Consider the following 22,209-nt stretch of genomic DNA (forward strand, 5'->3'; position numbering starts at 1 on the left):
TCTAGATGCTCACACACACCTTCAGTATAGGTTCTTGTTTAGACCTAGACATTTTTGCTATTTGGACACTATATTCAGTGACAACCTCCCTCATTAATTTCATTGTACTTTCCTTTCTTTCACTGTCCTAGAAAGCCAGTTTTCTGAAGAAAAAAAAAAAATTACTATTCTCACTCCCCACCCACCTCAGCCCAGTGCAGCTCAGTGAGTTCAGCTCACCAAGGACTGTGACAACTTTATCCTGAAGTTGTTGGCTGATCAGGTGCATGTTCTGTTGCTTCAGTTTTCTGCAAGCTACCATCTGTCATCTTTGCTTTTTCTTGTTTCTTTTCCACGCTCTTCAATGCATCTGATCTTGCTGGCAACAGACCAAGTACTGACTTTGAGTAGATCTCCCCAGCTGCAAGAGAAGTCCCATCTGTAGCTTCAGGCTGTTCCTTTACCTCATTGGTTTCTTCTTCTTTACTTGTAATTGAAGCCTCAACAACATTTTCAGATGGTTTATCATCAGCTACTATTAAACAGGAGACAAGCTTACAGCTTGCAGCCGTTGCTCCTATTTCAGCCTTTGCAATGCTACTTGCAGAGTTTTCACTGGTTGCTTCTCCCACATCTTCTGTCTGCATTTCTTGCTCTTTACTCTCTTCCGTACTGCTGGAGCCCACGTTAATTGAACACTCACAGTAATAGTAACCAGATTCCTGCTTCTTCTTACGCATGGCGCAGAGATCAATTTGACTGAAGACCTCTGTGCCAAAGTAACTATCTTCATATTCTTTGTACAGATCCGAACAAATTTTTCTGAAGCCCTAAATATTGAAAGAGCAATGTGACATTCTCCTATATACACACACAAAAATACATGTATTTTAGAAAGTTACAAGATGTGTCAAGGATTATCTCACCAAGACTTTGCAAATACTCCCCCTATCCCCCAATTCGGACAGCAATATCTACTTTATTTGATAGCGTGTAAGTTGATATTGAGAAAAAAACAACTGTTAGTAATGAAAATTACAGGAAGTTTGGCTTTTTCTGAATCTCCTACCTAGCCCACCCTCCACAAGCAAAAACATACTGACAAAGATACAGAAGTAGATCAAATTAGCGCACTATTATTCAAATGCATCCATCTAATTTCAGATATTTCGAGCAAGTTCACAGTCACCACATCCATTGGGTAGCTATTCCCTAGTCCCCTGAATTGCCTTTAGGAGGTTTTCTTTATTTCACCTATAGTTTACTCTACTAAGTGTCATCCCATTGCTGCCTTGACAGACTGAAAAAAAAAAAATCATCTTTCTCCTTGGTGTATGCATTCTACGATAGTAATTAAATTGCATGCTAGAGACGAGTTAGAAATAGAGCTCATGCACCTTCTTCTGTGTAGAAAAAAAAAAGTACTCCAAAGAAATTTAACTCAGTAACTTATTGTAAAAGCAAATTCATTTCAGCAAAGCAGAAGAAGAAAAATTACAGCACCTCTTAGATAGCTACCAAGCACTGCTAGTATCCCAACAGCCGAGTGCTACAGCAGTCATAGCATATAAATGGATGTGTTTACTCCCATAGATGTGTTTTCAGATGTTCTTTTCAGACTAAGAAAAAGTAGCTTCCACTGCCATAGTCAAGGTACATGTTTAGAAGCCTCTGTAATTTAAGACTGTCAAGATTTAAAATCAACAGTCCCCTATCTGAGTAATTTCTTCACAGTTCTCTTCCCTGGCAAACCTGAGCACAGCAGCACTGGCTCCCCTGTATGAGTGTCACCGGGGATGTGCAAGCAATCCAACAATTCCACAGTCCCCACAACTTTAATTTGGTCAGCAACAGGCTGCCAACTTAAACAAGGGGCTCCCACAAAGCATTTAGCCTGTAACAAACCACATATACCAGGGGCACACATGGAGATGAAGTGAAGGACAGATGAATCATTAAGCAACAGGGAATAGTCTCCACCTTCCCCTAACTTAATCAGCAAGCCAGCTAATGAGGCTCCAAGAAGCCCCTTGCAGCACAATGCCTCAAAGAAGTCTTGTTCAGCTCTGCCCTCACATACACAACTACTAATAAACAACAACAAAAAAGACTTCACACAAGCTTCCTTCCTTGTAAGGACAGCCCTTTTAGCAGGCTGTTGCATGAGTCAACATGCATGGCTCACAGCATGGGGATTGCAGGAGGACAGCCAGAATGGCCAGTGTCACCTGGACAAAACCAGACATTTGGATTTGAAGGTATTTATATCCATCTCTGATGACAAAAACACTCAAATTGAATTAAACAAACTGCCATCCTTTTCCTGAGCCCCAGAGACACCCGTGTGTCAGTCAGAGCCAGGCTGTTTGGTAGCCAAGAGCTACCCGTCACCTTTATGCCACTGGGTACAAGTTCAGCTTAAATGCAGAGGTACAGTGAGCATGGGCTGTTTTGCGTAGTTGAGGAGGATGACAGGAACTTGAGTAAGGTCATGTCATTAAAGATAACTTATCAAGTAGCCAGAAAAAGGCAGGATTAAGGCTGCCCTTTCATAAAAAGAAAAACCCTCTAAATATTTTAATACAAGTATGTGACGTGGCAAGATTGCTGCTTTCTCACCACCCAGGATGGACCACAGCTATTTGCAGACCTGCACCAAGTGAATCTACTTAAAGCAGCATAAAAAGCAAGAGTAAACTTTTCCCACTTTGGCACAGAGGCACTTGATCCCCAGCTTTACTCCAGCATAGGAGAGCAGAAGCAGTGCCTGGCACTGCAGGTTAACAACCTGCACTGACAAAAAGTGCTTCTTAGTCTGTATGCTGGAGAAAGCTTTTACTGCAGACAGGTACGAAGTGGATTCTCTGAAGAGGTGAACTGTTCCCTTTTGGCTCATTGGAAGCAGAGAGGTCAGAGAACTGAAAAGCCCATGTTTTGTATTTATGCCAGGGGCACGCTACACGTTTTGAACCCAGCCAACAAAAACAGCAGAGTGCTCCTTTGGTAGCTATTCAAGTTAAACAGCACACAAGCCAATCTCATGGGATCTTTAGACACACAACTAAAGATGCACAATCTTGAAAAAAAAAGTTTGTGGCTGTAGTAGTAGTTTAAGAGAAGTAGATATTCCTTCCGCACAAGTAAGAACACGGTCTGCTGCAACTCCACCAGTATCACATACCTGTCTTGTTAACACAGTATTCTTGAGATGTGAAACATAAACAGGGAGTGTTAGCAATTCTTTCTCAAGTTTCATATAAGCAGCACTTCAGTTGCATTTATGGTATAAATAAAGTAATTACAGCCAGTAGATGGCATCATAATAACTAAAGTAATATTTTGTCTTATTCATACTTTGACATTTTCTAGTATTTAGGAAGGTCAATTTCTCCCCTGCAGTATTTATGGGATATTGTAGAAGTAGTCTGTTTTCCCATTACATTTTGATTTTGAAAGAAATGGAGTTGTCAGGATTTTCAGTTGGCATGTCAAAATACATACACACTAGTCTTCCAGTTTGATCTTTGAGGTTTAAATCCTCTGCCTAGGGTTAAGCCTTACTAACCTCAGGGAGGATTTGTACATGGACATACAGACTCCACATGCCCCCTAGTAACTAACTTAACATACAGCCCTGTTCCACTCTGGTTTCACAGTCCTGATGTGTAGAACTGTATTTTAGAAGCAACAGTTTTAGGGTGTAAACGAATTTGGACAGGAACAAGCAATGCTTAGTAGACAACAGGAGAGCAATGAGTATTGTCTACCTAGACTTCAGGAAAGCTTTTGGCACTGTTTTCCCCTAAGACCCTCATAGAGAAGCTGATGAAAAGACAGGTGGATTGAAAACTGGCTGAACAGGTGGGTTCAGCAGGCACAAAGTCCAGTTGGAGGCTGGTAGCTACAGGTGTACCCCAGGAGTGAATACTATGTTCAGTAGTGTTCAGCATCTTCATTAGTGATCTGGGTGATAAGGTAGAGCACACCCTCAGCAATTTTGCTGATGACAAAACAGGGAGGAATTGCTAATTCGCCAGAGAATTGTGTTGCCATCCAGAGGGACCACAAGAAGCTGGAGAAATGGGCTGACAGGAACTTCATGAAGTTTAACAAGGAGAAGTGCAAAGTTGTGGCACTGGGGATGAATAACTCCATGCACCAATACAGGCTGAGGACTGACTGTCAAGCAGCTTTGCAGAAAACAACCTGGTGGTCCTGGTGAACACCAAGATGACCATGAGCCAGCAGCATGCCCTTGCAGCAAAGCCAGCTAGTGGTATCCTGTGCTGCATTAGGAGGAGTATTGCCAGCAGGTCAAGGAGGCGATCCTTCCCCTCTGCTCAGCACCAGTGAGGCCACACCTGGAGTACCATGTCCAGTTCTGGGCTCCCCGCTTTCTTGATATTCAAACATTCAAAGTTCTGTACACATATATATTATATATTTATAAGCAAAGAGATTGCATACATTAGTCATACTATGCAGGAATATATGCCATATTTAGTGCTAGAGATCAAAGAGGGAGGAGAACAAGCAAGAAATTATGATTTTTTTTTATTTTAATCTTGATGGTAAAAGCAAATGTGAAAATACTTTGGACAAAATTCAACAATAATTTCTACATGCCTGGTTTGGTGGTGTAGGTTTGTTTTTTTTGTTTGTTTGTTTGTTGGGTTGTGTTTGGTTGTTTGGTTTTTTTTTTTTTTTGCATTAAGCATTGCTGATGCCTGTACACATGAAATTCCCCATAAGCAGTCTAAAAGAAAAAGCCTCCAGCACAGAACTATCAGTACTATCCAACTTTGATTGTACCACATATACAGAACACAAATATCAAGTCAATATGAAGTACTTAAAGTGCACAAATACAAGGTCATTTTCTTCAGCTATTACAGCATTTTCTGTTTTCTTTGTGCATGCTCCTTCAGTGTTTCAGGTTTGCAATATATTGACCTCATAAATACAAGTACTATTCCTGGAAACAAGCAGGACAATATTCCACTGGGAAAGGAGCAATCTAATCAGAGCTGTTTTTTACTTTAATTGTATGTGATAAAATCCTGTACAATCCTGCAGTAAAGGTTAGAAAAGCACATCACACATTTCTAGCATAAATCAAGGCACCAGCCTGGCTTCCAACATGACATTAATCTTTTCTGAGATAAATATTGCTCAGAAGCCATCCTACCCTATGGAAACAGCTTGACATTGTGTTCTAGTACATATTTGACTGGCCACTGCAGAAGAAAAGGACTCTGTACTCTACCCTAGAGCCATACACAATATGAGCAAGAGACCCCGTCTCTTTCTATCAGACATGAGCAAACACAGCTGTGCTGGTCAGCCTATATACAAGCTTTCTTAAATAATAGAAATTATATTTTTCTGTAGTGGCAGTGAATATTGCTTAAGTATATAGTCCCCATGAATTTAATAAGAAGAAAAATAATCAGTAGAACAGACCCCAGTAAAAATATTTTAAACTCAATTACTTACCCTTCTCTTCAACCTTGGTGCTTTGGAGAGCTTTAGGAAAGTAAGATGTGGTTTGAAATCTTTGCTTCCCGAAATGTCAAGATTCATTTCATTGAAGCATTCTTCCACAGCTTCTAGTAAAAAGGTAAAAGTTAAAAAATAACAGTTGGGAGGTAGGGAAAAACATATTTACAAGGTTAGACAGAAACCCACTATGCTTGCCTTAAGATACATACAGATAACTAGTTGTCACACCATAACGACCAACATAGACAAATGAAAAACAAGCAAAACCAGATTTGTGCATGATAGTACAGCCTATGTTGCAAACCTGAAACTAGATCCAAACTTTTATGTTTGCCATGCACTTCTTTCTGACTTCACAGACCTCCTCTCACAATGGAGAGTATAGGAAAGCTCATGCTTATGGCAGCCCTGCCAGGAACAGGATACAGCCACCAGTGGCCACAGCTGGGGAGTACGATAGGACAGATTCTCCCAGATTATTGCAAAAAGCAATGTGAGAAGCAAAGTGCTTCCATCAAAAATTGGCAAGATTCCCAAAATGAGTACAACTCCATAGCACTTAGATCAATTCAGAAGAAGCAGTCACACAAACATAGTACTCATTCCCCAGATTATGTAGTATTAAGTGTTTATGGTGGTGTTGGTTTAAAAATTTTGGCCACATAAAGACATAAGGTTTTATTCTGCATCAAAAGAAGTGTCTGAACAACAGAATTTATATTCAAGGTCTTTCAGCTAAGGATTGTAGTGATAAGTCAAATCAAGTTGATCTATCCTTGGTTTTCATGAACTTTGAACTGGGGGATGCAGAGTCTCACAAGGATAGCAAGGTGAAGCTTGCCTTATGCAGAACCTTGCAAGTCTGGTCAACGCAGAAGATAAAGTGGTGTTCTCCAACAGCTGGGTTTAAACAGGAAAGAATAATTCCAAAATAACACTGAAAACCTTGGCTAATGCTGGAGTAATTAGGACTTCTGTCCAGCAATTTTCCTTATTGCCAGAGGTCTTTATACCTTGGATTTGTGAAGGGGATAAGAGTGAAAAATCAACATCTGCCCTGGAAACCTGCAAAAATTATGTGGCTCTTCCTGCTGCACCCCACTCCTTGCCACCTATCTTTGTTACTCCTCAACTGCTTAGGCACTGGGAGAAGCAGGTTTGGTGTTGAAATTTGTGTTAAAAATAGGATATCACATATTTGACAAGTGCATTTCTTGAAATCACCCTACCTCTATTTTATGCTTCCATCTATCAGGAAGTTTAGCTACATGTGTTTACTCGTTTGTCATATGCATTTGTGTCAAGCCAAGTCTCTGGCTTGGAGTTTAGCTAATTAATACATTAAAATGTTTCATCACAAAATATTTGTGAGAGAACAGCAGCTGGGGCTATCTGGTCACTTTGCCAAGGCAACTGCTTTATGTTTTCCATCTGGAAAATATACGAAAAGGATCCAGTTGCCTGAACAAGCATCTGATGCTCCTTTAGATGCCCTACAGGACGCCCACCTGGCCTGCAGCTGCCACTGCAGAAGGGTACAATCTGGCTGTAGGACCAGGGTGGACATTGGACACTTTAGGGCATCTGAAAATGGTACTAGGTGATTATGGCTAGGCATCAAATAGTCCCTAGAGTGGCTCTGGTACTTTGTGAAATAAAGCACATTAATATGAAGGGTTTCTGTGTGTTATTAAGTATTCTTGTTCCTATACCAGTAGGTCAAACCACAGCAAGCCCCAAAGAACACAGGCAGCAAAGCATCTAAGTTCCTTCTAGGAAAAAGCCCTTCCTCACATATCATCTGGACAAATAGCCTCTAGACACACAAGAAGCAGCAAGCTAGAGCTTAAGATATTAAAAAACTGCAATTAGCATCTCCTCATGTTCACTACCCAGCACCAATCCTACCAAACAGCAAGGAAGGAGTTATTACTGTAACGTGAAGGCCTTACTGCCATGAACAGACTTTCATCAGAAAGGCTGATGATGGAAGAAAGGTCAAGGCTAGGAATCATCTTCAAGAACTCAGTTTAAGAACAACGTTCATAGCTGATGTCACACCCGTGTCAGAATGGCACTCAGTTTTCCAGACACCGTCTTCCCTAGCTCACTTGATAAGTATCCTGAAAAAATCAAGACATCTTAAGCAATACCTCTTTTTCAAAGCAGATGAGATTGCTAGCAGCAAGAGAAGCCCAGTAATGTCCAGTATCTACCAATTAACTGCAGTTAATTGATCAAGAGACAGGATAACTCTCCACTTCAGAGTACATGATATAGGAATGAAAGCAAATGAAAAGCCAGCCACCTAATTTTCCAATGCCAGGAACACTTCAGATGTTCAAAAACTTCATTAGAGCAGGCTGAATTGTTAAACTGTTGTTGACAAATCATCAATAAGGGCATGACGAGGCAGAAGCAGCCAGCAGGAGTAGTTTGACCTTTGCCAGTTAAAATAAATAAATAAATAAATAAATAATTCTCCCTTCACTCTGCTTGAAAAAGGCAGCATCTGAAAATCCGTACCTACCCCATAAGCAACCAAAAATATTGACTAAAAGATAAGGGAGGGGGAGAGATCTCTATTCATTGTATAACAATTAATTCAATTGCTATGCTGACGGAGAGGTGGGGAGGGGAACAGAAAAATATTCAGAGATGTCATTAAAAGGATAGATTTTGATACATATTTGCATAATCCTCAGACTCATTAAGTTCTACAAATGGTCAGAAATTACACAGAGAGGAGAACAGCACTGGAAGTAACATCTCTCTGAATACCAAAGCGATTGGTGAGAGTTAACAGCTTGAAAACTGGCACCTTGTCTCAGTCAAGGAAGTATTTCAGGCAATCAGTGAAAAATCACATTGCATTAAAAAAACACACCAGTACTGAGAGAATATTCCTGGGGTTTGCAATCAAAATTTTTCTCCTTCATCTCATTAAGAAAGAGGCTCAAATCAGAAACTAGGTTTCCAGAAGCCTGAAGATGTAGGTTATCCAGGTGGATAACATGAAGGATCTGCCACCCACTATTGTAATGGCTTTTACAGTTAGTGCAGCTCCAATATAATTTGAAAAATAAGAAAAGAGCATCATAGCACACATTCTGCAGAACCAAAATTAAACATTTCTGCTGGTGCTAAAATAGCACAATAAAGGTTGATCTTGTATGCTATGATTCACTGGGAATAAAATTCTCAGTTAAGCAAAACAATGAGTAGAAGAAAAATCAGCAATAGTCAGACAAGACAAAGAAGGTGTTCACTTCTGCATTTTTCAGAAGTGAATGAGGAGAGCACTAAGGTGGGGGCATCAAAACAGTCACGTAGTCTCTTCTTTCAATGGCACTGAAGTATATATGTTGTAGATAGGCATTTACCAAATCTGGTCTTAAAGAAAACTGCATTATGTGCCTTCTACTTAGTCATCTCTCTGTCAAGATTATTTTGTTAAAGGCTTTAGAAGAAACAGTTTGGGTATGAGGAAGCTTGTTGAGGGCTCTAATCCTAGTAAGCAGGGAAAACAGTACTTTCAACAAAAGCACAGCTGTTTTGAGTCAAAATTCTATTTGCCATGGATGGAACAATAAGGGAAATGAAGGCCAGAGTCAAGCAAAAAGTAATGTCAAGTGGCTAATTTTATTCAGCTGAAGCAAAGATGCTCATATTGAAAGGCATCTTCTGTTTAGTTGCAACACTTTCTACTTAAGAGGAAATAAACAGGAGGAGAAGAAAGGACAATGATATCAAAGCTAAGAACTGGACAAGGTAGGAAGCAGCTTCAACAAAAAAAAAAAAAGAAGAACTATTCTGAAAAGCCATATCCTTTGAAGATTGGCTAGTGTCTTTGTACAGCATACCTTTTTTGAGAAGCGTTAGTTGAAGTATGCTTCCTTTTTGCATAGTATGAAACTAGCAAGGAAAAAAAAACGTATATTGATTATTTCTGCTCTGTTGGAAGTGGAAGCCCAGGACACAGATGAGGTTCTGCATTGCAGACTAAAGCAGCTCCTAAAAGCAGAAGGGGAAAGGGGAGAAGCAGTGAGGGGGAAGGGGAGAATATCAAGCCCTCCTGAAGTCATACTGAGATACAGGTTAGCAGGTCAAAGGTTTGGGGCATCTTCATGAACCCATCAAGTGCTTTGGGAAGGTCAAGCAGAGGACAAGCTACTTAGATATCTGTTCCATCTCCAGTGAAAGCAGAAGACTGACATGCTAGCGCTACACAGATACATGCAAATACTGTTCTATCACCTCCTATCCCAAAGCTACTCATGCTTTCATGCACGCTCCAGTTCAAAAGAAGTGTTTGTAAACTAAACTGGTGCCAATGCTTGCAAGGTTTCCAGTTTATTAGGACGAACAGAGCCCCTGTTTTGAGGTGTCCCTTTGAAGACCCTATGTAAACCACAGGCCTATGAAATCCTGACTGCAGGTCAGGCTAGGATAGCCTTGCCGCGTCATCTTGACATGTCAAATGTCTGCGCACCTCACCTGTTCCAAATGAGTACAGAGAACTTATTTTAGCTCATGTGCTGCAGAATCCCAGTTGTCAGCTTCGTATTTAACAATTAAGAAATAGAGAAGACAAGAGGAAAGACAGCGCATCGTGACCACACACAGCAGCTCAGGCCAGTACATACAAGAGCCAGACTACAAGCCGGTTTACCACAAGTAGTAAAAAGTCAGGTTAGGTGTTTACCTGCAATTCTGCTCAGCATTTTCTGGTCTTCCTCTGACATTTTCACATATATCACTTGATTGTTAAACTGTCCAATCCCATGAAATGTCATATTAAGGTCTTTACCCTGCAAAATGGCTTCCACTTTAGTCTTGCTTTGCTTCAGTGCCAGAATAGCCCTTAGAGAAGAATAATTTTTTTTAAAGTCTATATTTTGAAAGAAAGTTATTTGATTATCACATACAGAAATATTGTTATGTTTTTAATATCAGAAAATATACCTGATTTTGACCACCCTGCAGCACTATGCAAGGTGTAACAAGCACATTATATTTCAGCACTAACGCTTTTAGAACAGTTAGAAGATGTACAGGCATTTTAAATACATTATGTCTTTCAATAACTTCAACCTTAGCTTATTTATTAGGAGTGAGTTTTGCTAGCAAAGTGAATGTTCAAGTCATTAGCATGCCAGAAACAGCTATGTGAATGTACACTACTAAAAAGTCAAAAAGGATAAAACTGAACTTATATTTGTGACATGTAGTTTAAAACCTTATCATTGCCATTTTCAATTGGTTCACTAGTTTTATTCTTAAACCAAAATAAATTCATTCTCCCACTTGAAGCATATTTAGCATTTGTCTCCATTATATTCTCCTATTCCAGGACAGCTAACAAAATATCAAATTGATGCTTATGTTGAAAACTATGTCTCATTTCAAGAAAGTTTAGATGTGCACCTTGCTGTGCACAGAAGTATCTCCAAAAAAGTGATTTACCCAAGGACATAATACTTCAAATTCAATCGTTTTCCTTAAAGACACAGAAAAAGTATAACTAATAGATTACTAAGTGTAGACTCCAAGTCTTTCAACAACTTCGTACCCGCTGAAGTTATACACGTGCATCTCTTTACCCTGGTGTCTCAGGAAGAGGGATCCTGTCCATCTACAAAGTGAGTTTGAACAGAAGCCTATAATGCTTCACACTTCTAAAAATACTGCATAATTAAAGACTGCAGGACGCTGGCCCATGGGTTGCTCTGGCTCCTGTAGCCACATTTACTTTATCATTACACCTAGAGTAAGTTTTGACTATATTAATTTCATTTTTTAAAAAAATGTTAGAATTATGTAACATTATCCAAATAGAAACCAGGCACTACGACCCACATACAACCCTAATCCCCTTAGGAAAGCATTTTTCACATATACAAAGGCCACTTCAGCCAACAAGAGTCAATATTATGAGCAATTCTCACTACTGCATTGGAATTTTCAGCTATAACAACATAGGAGCTGCTTCTTTCTGAGACTCCTGGGGACCCCACAGATGGAGATTTGGTGAGGACAGGACTGAAGGTGGAAAGGGAATGAACTATTTGCAGAGGATCTTGCTTCTTCCACCTTAATAACAAGCAGGGCTAATCTCACCCTTCATTTAAGTCCGTAGCGTCTAAACTACCATTAAATGTTGCTAGAACAACTTCTGCTATGAGATCTGAAGATGCCTCCCTCCCTCTGCCAGGCAGTGGACTGGCTGTTTCAGCAGTGCTATTAACCTGAGAAGTAAGAAATGCTTGGCTTAAAGCCTTGAGGCAGTCTTTCATGTGAGAGCACAGAGCAGTAGCCACTGAACTACAACCTCGTTTAGTAGAGCTCTGTAGGTGGGTAGAAAAAAAAAAAAAAAAAGGATAAAAAGCATTTGGCAAGGAAGATCTGCTTTTCATTAGGTATGCCCATTATTTTTATATTACAGGCACACATCCACTCTTAAGTTCATTAACACTACTTAGCCCCACTCACCTCCCTAACTGATTGATTCCCATTTTGATTGCTGCTCTCCACTAGCTTTCCAGCCTCTTGGAGGACAGCCTGCCCAGTCAGCAGCACTGGCACAGGTTTTTATTACTGAATTACTGTATACAGTGTCTTCTGCATGCAGGCTCCTTAGCCCATATAATGGTCCTCCTACTTTTTTTTCCCCTTTGACCCTCTGAAAAAGCCTTTTGAATGTACAATAAAGCAGGTAATTTTAAAATGAGACACATACAAGCCTGTCATATGCATCTTAATTCTGTTTAACTGTTGCTGCCTGTATCAGTAGGATTTTTTTCCTACTCATATTAGTTCTTTTGACATCTTTCCACCAAGGCATTCTGCTTTATGCCCAAGTAGATCTGGTGACACAGTCATATGGTATTGAAGTCTTACTTTTTTTCATTCCCTTGCTGATGTGCGCCAAGGCCTCAGGGGAAAGGGCTGTTCTCACCAGATTCCCACCTCTACCACATGATGCTTTCACAGGACCTTCCCTTCCTGCCTCCTCACTCCAAGAAGTCTCAAGTTTCCTAGTGTGGTACAGTGGGAGCAGGCTTAGAGAAAAATATCTGCAGCATACTGGCTCTATTTACTGGACCTTCCCAGCAGCTTTAGCCTTCCTCACCGCAGGGTAGCTTTCCTTAGACATCTTTCAATATCTCAATCTTCACTCATAGGGCTCCACAGCTTAAATTAGACAAGATAACAGCTTGGAAAGGGATTAGGTAGGGTTTTTTGATTTTGGGTTTTTTTTTTCCTGTTTTCTTCTTAAAGCAGCACATCATCTGTTAACATTTTCCAGCTGATACAAACACAGTTGAGCTGAAAAGCTATGGTTTCTCAAAAGGCAGCAGCTCAGGGAACTTTACTTCCATTGAGTTAATTTCTGGTTAGCAATACAAATATGGTAGCAAATAATACTATTTGCAGCCATGCCACTTTTCCCTCTTCATCTCATGGCAGATATACAAAAATTTCAAACCTCTGGCGCATCACATCTAGCTTTTGTAAAGCTGTTCCTTGTATTGAGAACAAACCAGAAACTGGTCAAAAAAGTCTAAGAAAAACTGTATGTAGGCTTTACTAAATGTAATTATTCACAACAGCTGCAGCAGTAAGGCTACCACATATACAGAAATGTTAGCTGCACTTGAATTTGCGGGATTCTTACTTTTTTACTTCTTCTTCTGTTCCCAGGTGAGCTACTATTATAGTAAGGTGCATAGTCTGAACAGGAAGAAGAGCTCTCAACAGGTCAGGTTCTTTAGTGAATATGAGTTCTTGGACATCTTCAATTCTGTCCAAAATCTGCAATGCAGTAAAACAGGAGACAGGGAAATATTTTTTTGTTTCAGAATGCCCAGGTATTACTGGAAGAATCCAGAATGCTGAAGCCTTATACACCCCAAAATGCAACTCAAGTTTAAGCCAGGAATCTAAAAAAAAAAATATCCCCTAGATCTATCATATAACAACTTTCACTTGCAATTTTAAAGTTAGTTTTTCAGGAATTGACTTATTTTCCTTTTTTAAAGCCTCCAGGCTAAACTCATAGCTTTCTTGTGAGCCAGTACCCCTAGATCTTTGAGTAGGTCTGAATCTGACCCTAAGCATGTCAGAATAAAGCTCACAGCACTGTGTAAATATTAATAGGATCTTCATGCAGTTGTCAGTTGTTAATAGACTGTGGAAATTGAATAGCATTTCCATAATTAATCTTATGCCATTTTCTGATTACAAGTTTGTTCACAGATTAAACTGATGTCTCTTCCCAAAAGAAACTGTAACAGCAAACAAAATAGATCAACTGAGTAAACGTGCCGTTTTCCAACTTGGTATTTTCTAGAACTGCATGGCCACTTTCTGGCTCTTCTGGGTCTATCTGCACCTTTACACAACTGACTCCAAAGAAAGATTTGTTTGTTTGTTTGTTTTTCTCAAAGTTATCTGTTAAGGTTTATAAGCCAGTCATGGGAACAAGGCAGGAGGGAGAAGAATTCAGTCACACAGGGACTAAGCACCAAGTGGGAGCCTTTGTCACAGCCAAGTCATTTATAGATTTTCAGATTATTTCACTGAGTGAATTTTGGCTTACATGCCTAGGTGCTCACACATGTTAGAGCTCTACTTCATTGTTACACAGATTGAAACGGCTGGGTCAATATGTTTTTGTTTTGCAATCTTTCTACATAAAGCATCGGCAGTCATTGTGCAGTCCAGTAAACAGTCTCACAATCTGCATGGCAGAAGAGATTAGTACAAGACATTTCTGATAAATGTCACGATAAAACCACACAATTAAGAGAATCCATTTGAAGATACAAACAGCAAACTCCCCGAACTCAGACTCTTACACTACATTTGTCACTATGAAAAACACATCAGTGAAATGACTCTTACATTAAGGTAATTCCTACTGCAACTGAGGCACAATCTATTACAGCCTACTACTTACAGTGCATTTGCTTAGATCTTGAAGACATGGAGCAAGAATCAAGCCATCAAGTTGTCTGATGGCAGGAACTAAAATCTTTGCTTTAGTAGACTAGGTTAAGTATTGACAGCAATTCCACAACACAGTCAAGTGTCCTTGTCCCTTGCCCAATCTTTCTAAGAATACTCTTGAAATAAGAAGATCCTTTTGCCTCCTCAGTTAGAGGGTCAGACAGCTGGGAAGCCAAGTTTGAGTGAAACAGCTTTATGTAGATATCCAACTATTGCAGAGCAGTTTTAACGTCTTTTCTTACCCTTTTTTGTCCGCTTCAAAAACGTGTCTTCAGAACATTCTGCTGCTTCTCCCATGGGAACAGCCTGCCTTATCTCCACATCTCTTTTGGTGGATCAGCCTGTAGCACTTTTATATAAACACTGCATTTTTGATGGGATGGCTGGTTTTTTGGGTAGGGGCCAGAAAGGAAGTACTTGTAATGGAGTATTGAAAGCATGAGACCGCAACATTCCTAGATCCAGCCCAGCCTAAGCCCATTGCTGGAGGCTGGTGTCAAGCCTCCTAAACACAAAGGGAAGAGGGCTGCTAGACCCCCCAGGACTGCAGTGGGGTTTTTCCTTTGTCCTGTTGAAAGGAAAAGCAGAAAAATGGAGACAGCCCTAGGTCCTGTCAGCTGGAGAGCTCTTTTAAAAATGTAGCTAAAAGAAATCAGTTCTACCCAAAAGATGAACAGCATCTTTAAAACCCTTCTGTAAGGGACTACAAGGCCTACAGCATAACAGGCAAGAATATTATGCATTCAAGGGGGTGAGGAACCTCTGCTTTATAGGTAAAAGCACCTGAAATTGTTGACAAAATACATTATATATGCACATATATGTGTATACATATACACACACACATTTATTTACTCACCTTTTACATATACACATACCAGGCCTACAGTACTGGGCACAGTGTCTTTACCCTTCAGTGTTTCTCTAAGAGCCTCACCCCGGGCTGTCTCAGGTCACTGCCATCCCTAAAGGTGGCACTTTAGAGGAACATAAAGTGAGAATGTCTTGGGCAAAGCATCCAGCCAGGGATGTCAGAGCTGCCAGATTACCAGAGCTGGTGTTAGAGCAGGGAAATCTAGAAAAGCAGAGTTGAGAGGGAAATACAGGAGCAAGAAGGGAAGGGCATTCATAGAGCTGTAAAGAGTGTGGTCATGGGCCATATATTAGGACACTCAAACCTCATCGAAATAGCAGAATAAGTTCAGCATTCATGTCCCCTCAAGCTGTTCCATGATCTCATTCCTCAGATGGCAGGAAACTCTCTTGTTTCCAGCTTAGATTTATTCTTTGCCCACTTCATACCCATTTGTTCCTCTGCCAACATTGTCTTCCAGCTTACACAGTTATTTTCCCTTCCTGGCATTTATCTTCCCCGATGTGCTCTGCACTCTTGTTCACCTCTCAAAAGCCATTCATACATAGGAATCACTGAAAGTTATATAGGGCCGTCCTCCAGATAACCTTCAAAGATTTTTTCCACTCAAGACAAAGCCAGAGCAAATAATTGCCTACCAAAAGGAAGGCACCTTTGACATGTCCCTCTAACACATACATAAGAGTTCCTACGCTTAAGTAAGGTAAAAACAAGAATTCAAAAGCCTGCCAAAGTAAGCTACTGTACTGCAGCTGCTTGTCACACTGGGAAAAAGGAAAAAAGTGTACAACAGTCATCCTACTTAATTTTTGCCTTTCAGCAGCATAAATACAGTCAGGCCAGATACCACATGGAAACCTAAGCTAGAAAAAATAAGGAATTAAGTTATGTATTGCAACAAGCAACATCCATTTGGTTCGTTGGACAAAGCACCATAAAAGAATAGCAGAAGCTGGTAGCCAGAGGTTATATTTTTTTGCCACATTCATACAAATTATCATTCAGTTTTTGCCTTTTATATTTGCTTTGTAAGAGAAGATCCCAAGATGCATATATATTATAAATATTAATAATTCACACAATTTATGCTGTTTCTTAGTTCTGCCCACACTAACTGGGACACAGCAGTTACCAACTCAAATTAAGACATTCCTCCTGTCTGCCTCTGCCAGATGGGGTAGTCTTTCTTGTCTTTGAACCCCAAAGCTTCTCTCCCTTCTCTGCATAGAATATTTGACTACACAGTCACCTGCTGCCCTTACATCAAGATCTGCTGTGTGGGACATGACCCATCTCACAATGCTGTTATTCAGCCACAAGAGCAGACACCCAGACAAGTGGGGTGCAGTGGGTGCTGGTACAAAGCGTGAGGGATCTGGCTGCTTTTGCATGCCCTGAGCAGCTAGCTACTAACAAGACATTGCCTTCAATAAGTCACAGTTGTCTATGGGAGGCTGAAAGGCACAAAACCTGTTCCTAGTAAAGGTACTGACAGCACTGCTTTGGGAATGAGATGCTCTGTATCCTTCTTTCAGGAAGCCTTGTGTGGGCTTCAAAATTCATCCTAGCATAGGAACAAGTAGCTCAAAGTAATCCAATATTTTTCCTCTTACTTAGCAAATAAGAGATATAGGGTTATGCAGAAGTTAGTGGACTTCAAACCAGTCATACATACCTAGTTAAAGAAAAAGTGTGAAATTGCGTCTCCAGCTTTCCATATCACCTTTGGAATTTATTTCCATGGATTGTAAGGGTGCTTGCAGAATCCAAGCTCTGCAAGGCTGTCTTGACATATTTCAGAAGAAATATTTCTCTGGTAATTGGAATGCTTTAGGACCCTTGAGAGGTTTTCTTCTAGAGACTTTTCTATTTGGATTTCTGCTGCTTGCTGTGTTTTGGTTTTACAGTGTGGAGGTGAAAGACTTTCAACACTGCAGCAAAAGCGGGAATCACAGAATAAAGCATATCTGGATGAAGTATGAGCATGCAGACCCCACACATATCTTCTTGGAATTAACTGTCTACCTAAGACATCAGGGTATGTTTGTTGGGTAATAGATGGAAAAGAGATAATAGATCAATACCTCTCCTCTTCTGTAGGAGAGAAGAAAATTCTCATTCTCCATTGTAAACTTCGGTAGGGAAGGAGACAAACAAATCAATAGCACTTTCTATTGCATTAAGTATGGCTGTAAGAATGAAGGATGGGACAATGCAAGATGGTGAAAGCCAGTGCTTTCTTCTGGAAAAAGATTACAGAATAGGAGATATTATTGAGGACAGACATCCACTCAGACCTTATGGAAAGGGCAATGGCAATCCTCAAAGTGACTTTTTGTTCCTAGCAGTAGCCAAAATATCAGTGGATACTGTTCTAGCTACAAGTACCAAGCACAGCACTATAAGGGCTGTTATGGGGGAAGTTACCGCCCTCCCAGCCAGACCAAAAAGACCACTTCAGGTAAGGGAACAGAATTTAATCACTTTGGGCTTCCTAACAAGCTTTGAAACCAAGATACATTTTCAAGTTATGCTTAGCCTCTTATTTAAGTTTTTTATTGGTTTTTATTGAACAGCTATTCCATAATACCTGATCATCCTTTATTGGAATAGAGACAAAGTAATTTGGTGTCTCTCGTGGGCGTTTCTTAGACACTTCTTGCCCCAGGTCTTCTTTCTGATCTTCTCCCATCCCCTTGAGCCCTTCTTGGACATTGCATGGCTCCTGTCGCATATCTGTAGTGCTTTGACCTTCCTTTTGTGGAAACAAGTCTGCTTTTAGCTGTTCCTGCTCTTGGCTCTGATCCTGCAGCTGCTTCTCTGTCACCATCCCATCCAGGTCTGCTTTGTCTCCAACCTGCATTTCCTGTCGCTCCATCACTTCCACTCTTTCCTCTTCTTGGCTCTGGTCCTGCTGGGGTTTCGTCACCTCTGCTTGGTCCTGCTTTTGGCTCAGAGCCCCCTGTGGCACCAGTTCCACCACAGCTAGTTTTCCCTCACCTTGAGATCTTAACATTGGCTCTGCCTGGTTTTGTTTTGGGGTCAGCTGCTCTCCATTCCCTAACACTTCCTCACCTTGGTCCTGGAGGCAAGTTACTTCTTGATCATGGCCCAACTGCAGCTGCACAATGACCTTGACACCAGCCATTCCTTGTCCCTGCTCCTGTGGCTGTACCTGCACAGTTACCTGGGGGACAGCTGGTCCTTGGCCCTGCTGCTGTAACTGCACCTGCACCATCACTGCTGGGGCCTCCCATCTTAGGTTTGGGTTCTGAGGCCGCACCTGCACAGTCACCTCCGGGGACTTCCATCCCTGGCTCAGCTTTTGAGGCCGCACCTGCACAGTCACCTCTGGGGCCTCCCACCCCTTCTCTGCTTGTTGTGGTGCCATGTTTGGGGCCATGCCTTCTTTTGCTGTCTGCCTCTGCACCTGTGTGTGGACATTGTCCTCTCCCTTGGGCTGCTGACCAAGGGCCAGTGGCTGTGCTGGTGAGAGATGGTCTCCTCCTTGCCCCAGCTGTACTGGTGAGCTGAGTGGCTGACCTTTCTCTGGACTTTCATCTACCTGAACCAGCTCCTGGACCATTTCTTGATGCCTGCTTCTACACAACTCCCTTTTTATCACCTTCATCCTACGACACCTAAGCTTTCTTCTCCCAAGTTGGCGATTCTCCAAGATCCTCCTCCTCTTTCTTTGGCACTTGAAGTATTTTTTTAAAGGAACTGGAAAACAAAAAAAAAGCTCAAGAGCTTATATAAAAAAACCAAACAAAAAAAAACCAAAAAACCTGCTTACAATAGTTCAGTCTGGGTTCAGCTCTACAGTTTGACTCACTACAGGGAGCTCCAGCCAGATCAAGTAGCTCAATCTATCAGCCACTGGAGAGCCCACCTCAGAATTAAACCACTGCCTGAAAAGTGCTCTGCAGTCTGGGTAGTCACTGTATTCTGGTCTTGACTCCTACTCTTGCCCTGTTTAGGGCTTGCATACTTTAAGGTACAACTATACCATTTCATAGCACACAGCAGTGTAGAAACATAGGCCTTATCAAGGGACAGCAGGTACGTTACCTAAAAGTAGTTGCTTACAGAGATCCAAATTGATTCTGGATGCATTCAGCTTCTGAGTCTTTGGCTTAGGTTATTCTCTCAATCTTGCAAGTTTGCCAGTGAAGCTCTAGTCTTTAACAGCAACATGTTCCCAACTAATTAGACCAGCACACACTACTTTTTTCTTCCCAAGCACACATTACTTTTTTCTGCCCCAAACTCATGCCACATCCTCCTCTGCCTTAACATCTCCCATTCATCCTCTCTCATTTCCATCTCCTCTGCACTGAAGTTGCAGAAGATATGCTCTTCTCAGGCATACTGTCTGCATACAAGTAGAGAAGGCACTAAAAAAAAGCCCAAAGAGATTTTTGCTGCTTGTTTCAGGGGCAAAATCCACAGAAGCCCAAAGAACTAAAAGCAACATTTCTTCATCAAGTCAGTGCAGCTTTTTAAACGCAGTAGGTCCAGCTGTACTGAAGTGCCACTTAAGACATCTAAGCAAATAAATTCTACAGACCAAAGAGGATCCAACTGTATGCAGAAAAATGCTTCAGATCTCAGATTGTGACCTGCCTTAACTTCAAGTCCTTTTAAGTCATGGCAACACTGAGTTTTTCCCCTGAAGCTGTAAAAATCTAGGCAGATATATTTTTCATAAGTGTGCTCTCCAAGACAACCAAAATGTTTTTTTCAAAATTTGCAGGAAAACTAGACCCCTTCCCACCTCTATAAAACCCACGTCGTGAAAAAGTCAAAATTAAATAGGAACAGCCAAAAAATGAATACACAACCTTAGTATATTAATATTGGGCAATCCCAGCCACAAGTAACACAGCTGTCTCCCTATGTAAAAGGCCCACTTATTAACTTGTTTTTGCTGTGGACTAAAGATGGGAAGCTTAAGAAATTCACCCTGAATTCGTATAAAGAATGTTACACTTTTTTTCAAGAATCCAAATGTGGAGAAGTCGTTCCACAGAAAGGGCTAGATTTAAAAAGGAGATTTGAATGCTTGCATATATTTCATATGCAATTTCACTAATCAGATATCTCCATTTCTTGTATTCAATTATGCCCTAAGAATTTTGTTGACTGTATGTCAAATCCAATGCCCTAAAAAGAGACTAATGAAGACTTTTTTAAAATGCAAGAGACCAAACACTTATGGAAATAGACAGATCCTACCTCTGGAGATGAAGCACTGTGGTCATAAAGTAATTATAAAATCAGCTATTACCCATGATATTTGTGCCTAGGCACCAACGGAAGATTTCGTCCTTCTGGAACAGTGTTTAATCAGGGATATGCTGAGTCCCTGATCAGCTAGTGGATGATCCTTAATGAAAGGCAGAATCTAACGTAGTGCTTCATCCTGAAGCAGCATGAAACTTACTTTCAAATATCTCTCTGATATCAGCTTGGAAAAAAGGAAGCTCTGCCATTGCTGTCATGTCTTCACTGCCCAAACGAGGAACTGGAAGAAAAGAACAATAATGAAGTCTCCCAGAGAGTCTCTTCCAGCCATGCAACGGCTGTAGAACACGTGTGTATTTTAGAAGTACTTGTAATGGGATAGCAGCTGCTGAGACACTATTGTACTCCTCTGCCTTCCTCACAGTCAAGCTACTTGAGAAAGCAAACCCCTTTTTCTCTTTCAAAAGTCATTACATAAGTTAAGCCTCAAGGCTGTGTAAAGCCTTGGTAACTACCACAATAGTTCAGCCAGATTCAGAGAATGCAACATCTAATACATCTGTAAACAAGCATTTAGATTCACACAGATCAATCAGAAATCACATTTAACACACCTAGAGAATGACAACAGGATTCACGCCACTAAAACTTCATAAACCCCACTGAAGTTTTGTCTTTCTAGCAAGATGCTGCTCAGGCATAATGCAAAAGAGGTTTAGACAAAGCCTTTTCTGCACTCAGCCTAAGTCGTCATGTGAAAAATTGTTAAAACATGTAAAAAGCTGCCATAGCAGTGGACATTTGTTGCTGTTCTTGTTGGTTGTTTTTTCCTGTGCTAACACAAGCATGTCAGTTCTCTTGCATTTGTGCCTGAGCAGTAACCTTCAGTGCGGGTTTTGGAGACCATCACCAGTGTAGCAGAGAGAAACGTGACAGCCCAGGTTGAGTATAGAAGGAGTGCACACAAAGAAGCTTCAGTGCCCTTTATAAGGCAGACAATTATGTTTTTCAATAGATACATCAAAGCAATCTTGTCCATATTAGAGTTCTTTCTCTGCACTGTTTTGCTTTTAAACCTGTATTGCTTCATATCCATACATCTGCTGCAAAGTTTTCTGTTGACATCCCCATCGCCTAAAAAGAATTAGAGCTGCAGTTGTTATCCAGCCATCCCTACACTATTTGCAAGTCCACAGAGCCATTGTGTGGCTGCCATCAAGTCAAGGATTAAGAGTGAAGGATCCTTCTGCCTTTACTTAATACAACCTGAACTCCTCAGAGGCTGATGAAGCTGTAGCATCTTCAACCAAACACTTCAGGACCTGTTAAAAAAAAAAGCATGGCTGGAGATCCTGAGTGCTAGCAGCATTCTAGAGCACTCCAAGCTTCCCCCAAGTTCCCTCTCCCACTGCTACTGAGCTCTGCCAACCCACACAGCCCAGGTGACACCACCAAATACCTGTCCACTTGCAAGAAGCTCCAGTGCAAGGCAGGCAGCAAAGAGCCAAGTGCTGAAGACTGCAGTCTATACAAATAAGAAAGTTTCCTGTCCCGGCAGCACTTAAAGAGCCCTGAAATATACTTTTAAGATCCTC

General features: G+C 40.9%; 1 protein-coding gene across 1 annotated transcript; it reads right to left on the reverse strand.

The window, feature by feature from the left end:
- Window positions 1–236: 236 nt before the first annotated feature.
- Window positions 237–21,914, reverse strand: LOC104478251 (uncharacterized). Its single transcript, XM_086741493.1, has 7 exons — window positions 21,881–21,914; window positions 20,814–20,894; window positions 17,958–19,090; window positions 13,160–13,296; window positions 10,187–10,344; window positions 5,476–5,588; window positions 237–809 (listed from the first exon to the last, which is right to left on the reverse strand). The coding sequence occupies exons 1-7, from the start codon at window positions 21,912–21,914 to the stop codon at window positions 237–239; spliced, it is 2,229 nt and encodes a 742-aa protein (XP_086597619.1).
- Window positions 21,915–22,209: the final 295 nt, after the last annotated feature.

The sequence above is a fragment of the Chlamydotis macqueenii genome, chromosome 2 (assembly GCF_036417535.1).
Source record: "Chlamydotis macqueenii isolate bChlMac1 chromosome 2, bChlMac1.mat, whole genome shotgun sequence".
Lineage (NCBI taxonomy): Eukaryota > Metazoa > Chordata > Aves > Otidiformes > Otididae > Chlamydotis > Chlamydotis macqueenii.

Excerpts from the sequence above, each read along its gene's own strand:
- LOC104478251 (XM_086741493.1), bottom strand. The coding sequence starts at position 21,914 with ATGCTACAGCTTCATCAGCCTCTGAGGAGTTCAG. Across the intron at positions 20,895-21,880 it reads TCAGCCTCTGAGGAGTTCAG|TTCCTCGTTTGGGCAGTGAA; the intron begins GTTGTATTAAGT and ends CTTTTCTTCCAG. Across the intron at positions 13,297-17,957 it reads TTCCAATAAAGGATGATCAG|ATTTTGGACAGAATTGAAGA; the intron begins GTATTATGGAAT and ends ACTGCATTGCAG.